Source organism: Microplitis demolitor, chromosome 2 (assembly GCF_026212275.2).
Source record: "Microplitis demolitor isolate Queensland-Clemson2020A chromosome 2, iyMicDemo2.1a, whole genome shotgun sequence".
Lineage (NCBI taxonomy): Eukaryota > Metazoa > Arthropoda > Insecta > Hymenoptera > Braconidae > Microplitis > Microplitis demolitor.
Window position 1 is genome coordinate 9911401 of NC_068546.1, and position 10371 is coordinate 9921771.

Sequence of the window (10371 nt, forward strand, 5' to 3'; positions counted from 1 at the left end):
AATGGCCGCTAAACTTTTCGTAAATAATTAGTTTTACGTTTTTAATTAATAACAATTGAACTAAAAGGATCTAGGCAGTCATTTTCAATAGGGTTCTTGTGATCCAAAATACAAAGGTAATAAAAAAAAAGTAAGACCGATTAATTGTTTCTATTGAGAGTTATTTGGTTTACTATATTTTATACACGACAATTGACAACTCATGTCACTGGGATTGAAATAATCTATATTTAATTAATGAAATAATAAACCGACTTAATATTGATTCGAAAATATTCTTTAATTTATTGTCTTTGTGTTGATATAAAATTTGTCCCATTTTAGTGTAATCGAAAAAGTCTAGAAATAATTTAATGTGAGTGAATGGATCAAAAAATTTAGAGTGATCATAAAGCACCCTCAGCGCTTTCGCGCTTGAGGTGTACAAAAATATAAAGTTTAATTATCTAATATAATTTCTTATGATAAAATATTTTGTAAATAATGTCTGGTATAATCAATAAGGTCCATAGAAATTGATAATTTTTCAACGATGTAAATCTGAATCAATAGTAAATTAAGTTTTATAATAATTAATTGAATCGCATTTCAATTTCAATAAGAAAATTTACTTTAAAATATCAGTGTTATGTTTTATCCTCTTTCATTATAATTTTTTATAAATGCCTCCGAATTTAGACAATAATTTATTTAATAAATATTGATATTTTAATTAGTTACTTAACAACAAAGATTAAATAATTTTTTTGTAAAAAATAATTTCAAATAATGTAAAAGATAAAATAAAATATTTTATATTGGTATATACTGTTACGTTACATTGCCGAGGTGATGGAGGTAGAGGTGGAGTAAGCGTGTGCCTGTGTGTTAGAGAGAGATAAAGTTAGTACGTGTGTGGAGTTGAGTGTAGGGTATAGTGAGTAGAGAGTATGAAGTACGTGTTTGGTGAAGTAAGTATGTTGAGAGTATGAGTACGTGTACGGTATGTGGTATGTTTTGGAGTGTCTGTGTGGTTGAGCGTGGATTCAACGAGGAAGGTCTAGCTGTGTCGCGGATAGTGGCCAAGATAGCGTGCCTCCTGACCAGTGATGACGACTAGACCTAGGCTTAGCCCTCGGGGTTGACGTGGTGATCACGGAAGAGTGATTGAGATGTCGCCGCCCCTTCGAGTTGGTATCCGAAGATTCGCTAACTCCGGATACTACGGGGAGTGACACCGCGGGGAGATCCGCGAGTCCACGGCTTGTATGTGGTGGGGGAAGAATGGATGGAGCAGCGAGAATGTTAGAGTGACTGGAAGTAGTAGAGTGTGGAAGTTAATGGAGTAGGAGACGTTTATGTGTGCTTGGAACATTTTGGAAAGTAGTGGGTTATATGGTACTACCCATTGATTATCTATTTCCAGTTCGTCTCTGCCTTGTATTCGTATTTTTGCTGTGAAGCCACCGTTTTTCGGTGATCGTCTTCTATATTTGGGATAGCCGTCATCTTCAGTTTTTGTATCGTCCACTTATGGTTTTGGATATTTTTTTGTACTTTTTCTATCACTCATGCATGGCGCATTGAAGTTTAATGGTCCACATGGTCCGTGAATCATGTTTTTCACTACTATGTTGTATAGTTCCGGATCATTTTGTGGATTGGGAAATTCAGCTTGGATGATTTTGTCGATATCCGTGGGATTAATTTTATCGTGTAGCCATATGAGATTGTGTGAGTGAGGTAATCCTCGTTTTTGCCACTCGATTGTATACATCCAGCATCTAACGGTTCCAAAGCTGTGGTATTTTGTGATGATTTCAATCAATCTTATTTGTTTTTGTCGAAAAACTCGGGCTATTATGTCGTGTCGATCCATGGAGGTTTGTCCGTATTTTAGTTGTTCTTTGATTTCTGGCCATGATGAGTTGCATGTAAATGTTATGAAGAGATCAGGTCGTCCATATTTTCTTATGTAGGTCATGGCATCTTGAGTATATTCGTGCATATGTCTTGGACTTCCTATGTATGATGAGGATAAGATTACCATTGTTTCAATATCGTCAATATTGCCGTCATTTACGATCGCATCTTGAAGGTGGATGTATTCTTCTGTGCGTAGTTTCTTCTGATTCAGTCTTATGTAAAGCATCCGTTCTACTTCTATTTTTGCATACATATCTACCAGAAATTGTTGGAATAAACGGCGAGTGTTGAGAATGTGCTTGTATATTTCATTATCTCTGACCATTAAGCGGTAAGCATAGAACTCCTTGGAAATGACTTTTTTGTTTGTTTCTATGCCTGTTTTAGGATGAATTTGTTTTATATTAAAATGATAACCATCCTCTCCGTGCAGAAATATTAACCGATATTGAAGAGCATCATATGAACGGTGTGTCTCTGCAATGCGTTGTAGTCCTTTTCTTCTTCGTTGTGCAATTATGTCACGGCTTGTATTTTTATTGTCCACAATTACGATGGTGACTTCATCTATCTGAGGTGCATTAAATCTACGTTCGTGTTCTCCACGTGGTCTTTTATCGGCTCGAATTACAATTTTATAGTCATCAGAAATCATGCGGTCTAGTGTTGTTTTGAATATGTAAATCAGTTGATTGTATTTGTGTAAGATCCTCTGTACATCTTGGATTATTTCGCATTTCAATCCAATAAAATTTGTACATCGTTGATCAATTTCATTTCCTTCATTTCCGATAAAATATACTTGCAGAAATTTATAGTCATCGTTAGGCATTGGTAGTAACGATCCAATTTTGTGATAAATTTGCCCTTGAAGTGAAAATACATATTCAAATTTGTCTCTATTAGGGTCAGTCGAAGTAACACCAAAAGAAGTCATTTGAAAGCAGGAGTTATATGATCTTATATTTAGAAGAAAATGTTTTGATTCTAGTGTTTCCCCGGTCATGTAATGTAGAAATTCCTGTGGAGGTGCTTCCAGTGGTGGTAATCGAATTTTTTCATTCATCCAACAGAGACCTGGTGTTTCTTTACTGAATTTTTTCGCGTGGCAAAATTGGCAAATATTTTTCATTTTTCCGATCACAACATATTTATGATCGTAATATTTCTTCGTCGGTTCGTAGAGGAATGCTTCTTTTGTTAGATTATCTTTTAAAATTCTCGATTCTTCAATACTTTTATTTTCTTTTCTTTCTTTGCTTTTTCCGCTTTTCAGGATGCTCATTCTGGTTCGTTGATTTTGTAAACGTGCTTCGCGCTCTTCTTCCGTTTCATTTCTTCGATTTTTTTTGTTTCCACCGTTTCGCTGCAGAACTGGCAAGATCTCCACCTCTTTGACGTCTAGGCATTGTATTCTGTAAAATATAAATTAATTAAATATTTTATAGACAAATATATTGTTACGTAAACGTGGAGCACGTTGAGACAAAGAAAAAAAAATTATTTAATCTTCAAGCGGTCGCGCGATATTTTGTTTACGGCCAAAGTATATAGAAGGCATCGATTCAACGCCGCGCGACTACTTGAAAGTTAAGGAAATTACAATTAAAAGAAAATAAAAAAAAAAAAAAAAAAAACCATTAGAATTAATTAAATACACTATTAAAAATACTCACATTTGATATTTCACAATAAAGGCTCACACACAGATAACTTCTTTCTTTTTCGTTTCGAAATCGCTTGTTTCGCTGTTCAAATCAAACTAACTCTGGCGGGTGACACCAGGCTTTTATATATGCAGAAAGCTAGGCTCTAGGATATTCGAGAAAGTTGGCGCTAAAATATTCGAAAAAGTTTGGGAATACATTCTTTCTCACACCTTCTAGATAGAATTTTCTCGATATTATCGTCCGCCGTAACAATAGGTGCTGCAGCTGTAGCATACGCAGTAAAGGCGCGAAATTTAAAAACTTATATTTTAAAATTTTTTCGAAAGTAATTTGAATAACTAAAATGATGTCGCTTTAACTCCATCATATAAGTTAGCTACTGCTGTATAAATTGTAACGTAATTCTTTTTAGCTTACCACTTAGATAACTCGATTAAACGTACGGAAAATTTACACGTAACTTATACTCAATAAATTTCCTCCAATATTCAAACTCAAAATACACAAATCGGGCTACGTTACACTTCGCCCACCGATCACTCCTCTCATTTCCTCCAGATCCTGACGGGCGCCAGCCGACTTTTATTTCCCCGGTATCGGCAACCGGTCTAAACGTACACGTAAATTAAAATCTATTATCTAAATCCTTCGGAGATGAGAGAAATGAACGGTGGTAGCGGCAGGTCCTGGTGCGCTCAGTATGCTAGGTTGTGGAGAGAGGGTCGCGGTTCTTTTTACGCGGAAGAAGCCGAGTAATTAAAATTAAATTAAACAAAATAAAGTAAAGAAGACTACATAAAATATCGTAAAGAGGACGCGAGAGCGACGCGAAGGGCCCAATCGGCTCGCGGTCGAGTACTCTCGGTCCCTCAGACAAATAAATACCTGGGCATGACATCGGGAACCTCTTGTGGACGACGAATCACAAAACTCAACACTATTCTAGATAATAATGAAATTAAAATAAATAATGCGGTAACTCAAGACGGCAAAATCACGACAAACGGCTCCAAAACTCAACAAATAGAGCCACAAGCTCCAACGACATCAGCCAAGGGTGTGGTCGAGGCCTACCTTTGGGGCTCTCCGACTCACAACCACTCGCTACAAGACTCCAAACTCGACTACTGGGTCGACTCATACTCGAGCGTCTCCAAAGTCCAACTCTCGGACACCATGGTCAGTTCTCCACTCCCGTGCTCTCATCTCCTACTCCAATCATGTCTCCTCTCTACTACTCCCAGTCACTCTCACATTCTCGCCTGTCCATCCATTCTTCCCCCACCGCATACAAGCCGCGGACTCGCGGGTCTTCCCGCGGTGTCACTCCCCGTGATATCTGGAGTTAGCGAACCTTTGGCTTCCTCGAGCATCGCAAACGAGGCCTGCCATTCCCAAATAAACGTAAACGTACCCCAGCTAACTCCGGGTACCAACTCGTAGGGGCGGCGACATCTCAGTCGCTCTTCCGTGATCACCGCGTCAACCCCGAGAGCTAAGCCTAGGCCTAGTCGTCATCACTGGTCGGGAGGCACGGTATTTTTGGCCACTATCCGCAACACAGCTAGACATCCCTCGTTGAATCCACGCTCAACCACACAGACGCTCCAACACCGACAACATAACGTACCCATACTCGTACTCTCCACACACTTACTTCCCTGCACACGTACTCCATACTCTCTACTCACTATTTCCTACACTCAACTCAACACACGTACTAACTCTATCACTTTCTAACACACAGACTCACGCTTACTCCCCTTCTACTCCATCTCCTCGGCAATATAACGTCACAAAATACACAAAATTTAATAACTTTATTATAGTAACAAATGTAATTTAAAACTTTATTGAAATTGGAATTTTAAATTTCGCGCCCCAAATAATCGTTCTTTTAAGTCCATATTGTGTACAATGGATGAAGTTCAACTACTCGACAACAGGTGGCGCCACCACACTTATTTGCCAAGTTGAAGGGTTGGAAAAGCCCTTATATTTTTAAAAACACACCCTTTAGGTTAAAACGGGAACTTTCTTGTTCGAGGGGGAATAAAGAGCTATCACACTATATAAGTCCCTTTATCGTGCTGGGACTCCTTTTTAAGTTTTATCGGCACGCACATTTTATCAACTTAGTTTTATTATATATATAATGATTTATCTAGAAGTGTGTTAAGTTTGTGATTCGTCGTCCACGAGAGGTTCTCGATGTCATACCCAGGTATTTATTGTCTGATGGTCCGAGAGTACTCGAACGCAGGCCGCTTAGGCCCTTTGCGTCACTCTCGCGTCATCTTTACGATATTTTATTTAGTTTTTCCTTTCGTTATTTTGTTTAATTTAATTTTTAATTAATCGGCTTCTTCCGCGTCAAAAGAACCGCGACTCTCTCTCTACAACCTAGCATACTGAGCGTACCAGGACATACCGCTACCACCGTTCATTTCTCTCATCTCCAAAGGATTTAGATAATAGGTTTTAATTTACGTGTACATTTAGACCGGTTGCCGATACCGGGGAAATAAAAGTCGGCTGGCGCCCGTCAGGATCTGGAGGGAATGAGAGGAATAATCGGTGGGCGAAGTGTAACGTAGCCCGATTTGTGTATTTGGAGTTCAAGTATTGTTGAGTTTAATCGAGTTATTAAGAAAAATATACGTTACGATACGTTTCTTAAGTATATAGATAGATAGATAGATATTCATTGCATTATTAAAGGTACACTTTCAATGATAATAGAGATCAGATTATTGTAAACATAATAAGTTTTTAAAGAAAAAGGTGAAAACACTAATTGAAATCTAATAAATCGTAAAAAAACGAAACAGCTCGCAAAAAGGATTCTCTTATTTTGCAGCATGTTCCGAAATTTTTGTATAACGTTCTGAAACAGCTATTACGATAGCTGTTTTACATCAATATTATTTACTTAATCACTGAATTTATTGAAATTAATATTTGTTATGTAGCCTATATACTAAATTTTAAAAGTTTGACGATAAAAAAAGGAGGTATATTACGAAAAAATCTTAAATATTGAGATATATTACTAATAACAAAATATAATTGAAATTTGTATTTTATTTTTCATTTTTATTTATTTAATACAAAATTTATAAGGTCAGATTAATAAAAGAATCGGTCTATCGATTGACCCTGTGGGCCAGCCCTAAAACTTCCCGCTCAAGGAGCTCGAAAGTTTTGTTGTAAATACATTTTCGAGCTTTTCGAGCTCGAAAATTCTATTGTATGCCATGGTTTTCGAAAAAAACCGTTTTTTCGCATTTCTTCCTCCCACGACATCTTACGAACGTATTTATCGATTGAGATGGTTGAGGCGGCAATCAACGTGTTTTATTGTATTCTTGTGCTGATTATATTTTGGAATTGATCGATCGAGCCATTTCTGGAAAATTTGAAAAAAGTTTTTTTTTTTTGTTTTTCTTCCATACCTTAGAGTCTATTTGATCGATCTATTTGAGATTTTCAGAACAGTTGACAGCCAACAAACTCTTTTGATCGTGACCTGAAACATTTTAATCGTTCAGTTCATTGAAAAGATATTAAAAAAATACAACTAAACACATACACCCCCCCCCCCCATGAACACACGCGCACTCACACACACAGACAGTCACTCGGACATCATTCTTAAAATAGTCAGAATAGTTTCCTAGGACCTGCAAACGTCGACATCTGATAAAAACTCAATTTTCGAAAATCGGGGTGAAACGAATAACTTCCTGAGTTTTTGAAAATTAATAATTTTCTTAGCGGAACGTTAAAAATCATGCATGCATTAAAAAATAAATACACTACCGCAAAAAATTAAAGGAACAGAAAAATTTTATAAATTGTTTAGTGATTTTGAAAAGGCTGTAACTTTGTGGAAAATGATCATTTTGAGATTTTAAAAAAAGTATTTTATAGCTTAAATCTTTAGTTTCGGTGCATTTTTATCAAAATTTTTTCGGAATTCCGGTTATTGCGCAAACATAAGAAATACCGCGAGACAAAATTTTTTATTTCTTTCCAGAGAGCGCACGAACGGTGGAAAAATTTTTACAACTAAACCAATGCATAGTCCGTTTAGCAAATTTATTCAGCTTCCATATGGTCTCTTTTTAAGCTCGGAGGATGATTTGTCACAGGGATATCAGCCTTAAAACAAAAAATGATCTATTTGGTTTTGATCATCGGCAGTGCTGCCAGAACGTGCGATATTTTTACCCCTTCCTGAGCGCCGTGCGCGCGGTGCATATACGCAATTATGTCTATCGGTGTGTCGGGAAACCAAAAGAAGCCGAGAGAAACCGAGCGCTGTAGACAAGCATAGGAGAAATATTGCCCCCACCATGCGTCGTTTCATACCCGCTCAGAGTTGCGTGTTCCAATCCGCACTCGAATTTGATTTTTTTTTTCTCATTATTTTTTAACGTAATAAATTTTCAAATATTTATTTGTTCAAATTTTTTAATCAACTGATAATTAAAAATTTTTTGAACAAATTTAAATGGCTGTAAAATGGATAAATAAATGTCAAAACATAATCCTCTCATTATATTTTTATTTAATAATAAATTTTAGATTATTAATTGTAATTTTAATAAATAATTATTATTAAAAGTCATTTATTATTAATATTAGTTATTAGTGTTAATTGTTACTCAAAGTTTCAAATACGATTTTTATATAAGCTGTTGCACCTACTTGGTATACTGGTGCTGTGGACGTGCGGTAATGTTTTTGTTTCAGGAGCTTCGAGTTGTGGGTTTACAACCGCGACTGAGACGAATTTTTTTTTTTTTAACTAATTAATAGTTAATTATTTTTTAATTATCTTAAATTAATTCTTACAAAAAAAAAGGTTATTAATATTATTCAAATCAATAACAAAACGCGATTCTTAGACTTTATTCATCGCTTTTTATTATTTTTATGCTACTACACGTAATTCTAATGATTAATTTATTATCATTAATAATGTTATATTATTTAAAATAATTATATATTATTTATAATAATTATTAGATTTAATTCTTACTTGAAGTGTAAAATACGATTTTTATATTACCTTACGTCTTGTACTTTTAACACGGGCCAATGGACGCGTGCTATCCTTTTAGCCTCACGTTCGCACAATCGCGTGTTTGATTCCGTGGCTGGATCAGATTTTTTTTTTTAAATGTACAAATATATTGTTTATTTTGTTATGTGTATTTTTATTCGTATTATTTATCCTTAATGTTTTCCTAATATGAAATTAAAATTTCCGCATCTATTAAAAGCGCGCAAAAGTTATCCTCGACACAGACGTTGATTAACAATCGACGTTTCGATTGTTTGCGCGCCAAAGGTCCATGTAGTCTTAAAACCGTTGCTTCGCGGAATTTGACGATGATATACGTCATTTATTTATGATGTTCTCATTGGCTCGCTCTATGTGTATTTCTAAGCCGTTAGTGTGTGTAATGTATCTGTGAGTTAAATCGTAGGCTTTTAATGTTGCGATGATCAGTTCTCAGTGAGCATTTAACCCGTTAGTGACTGGTGGATTACGTCGGTGATAACAAGTGATTATCTGTGATGGTTTCAATATAAATTAATATTTACAATAAATTAATTATAAATAATTAAAATAAATAATAAATATAAATTTTCCAGTGAATTTCAGCAATTGCCTCAGGTATTTAAATAAGTATTTAATTATTTTTTTTATCTATTGAATAATTTTATTAAATATTATTAGTTTAATTTATAATTTATATAATTTTTTTTTTTACGTTCGGTCGTACTTTTGGCCTCGCGTTCGCCAAGTCGCGTGTTCAATTCCACGGCAGTGTCATATATATATATATATATTTTTTTTTCTTTATTCGATTTTTTTTTTTATCAGTATAACATTGGTGTTGTCTAGTCATTTTTAAAACATGGATTTACCAGAGCCTTCTGCCAAAAAATCCAAAGGAAATTCAAGAAAAAAAAAATTTCAACACCAATGGCTAAAAGAAAATCCAGAGTGGAAAAAATGGGTGACAGATGTCCTAAAAGATCCGACTAGGTTTTTTTGTCTCATCTGTAATCAAGACTATTCTTGTGGAAATTTTGAAATAAAACGGCACGCCAAAACTGATTCACACCTAAAAAATTTGCGTGTTTCGAATCTCAGTGCTGATTCACCAAGCGATGCCAGTTCATCTTCATCTGAGCTGGATTTTAATGATCGTGTTAAAGCAGCTGAAATTCGATTTGCGACTTTTATAGGTGAAAAAAATCTACCCTTGTCAATCGCTGGAGACTTGTTACATTTATTCCAGTTCATTGGTCAAGAACCTGCTGTTTTACAAAACATGAGTGCGAGTAGAACCAAAGTTACTGCAATTATCAACAACGTCGTCAGCGTTAAACAAACACAAGAAGTCGTAGAAGTTCTCCAAAAATCTAAGTTTTTGGCTTATGTTGACGAGACTACTGATAACACAAACGACAAATGGATGACGTTGATGACTCGCTATGTTGATCCAGATTCTTTGATGATGAGGACTGAGTTAATACAATTAATTCACGTTGATGCCACCGACTGTTGTGCTACGATACTTCTTGAGGAATTTACAGATGGTTTGGAACAAAATAAAATTCCCCTGGATAATTTAATTGGATTTGCTTGTGACAATGCACCAGTCATGGTTGGTATAAATAATTCATTCCAGAAGCATTTGACCAAACGTCTTCCACATCTTTTGACAATACCATGTATATGTCATTCTTTAGCGCTAATCGCTAGAGACGTTTG

General features: G+C 35.5%; 1 protein-coding gene across 1 annotated transcript; it reads right to left on the reverse strand.

The window, feature by feature from the left end:
• Window positions 1–1510: 1510 nt before the first annotated feature.
• LOC103577392 (uncharacterized) lies at window positions 1511–3037 on the reverse strand. Its single transcript, XM_008558008.1, has one exon. The coding sequence runs from the start codon at window positions 3035–3037 to the stop codon at window positions 1511–1513; it is 1527 nt and encodes a 508-aa protein (XP_008556230.1).
• Between the last annotated feature and the right edge of the window lie 7334 nt (window positions 3038–10371).

Excerpts from the sequence above, each read along its gene's own strand:
- LOC103577392 (XM_008558008.1), bottom strand. The coding sequence starts at position 3,037 with ATGAAAAATATTTGCCAATTTTGCCACGCGAAAAAATTCAGTAAAGAA.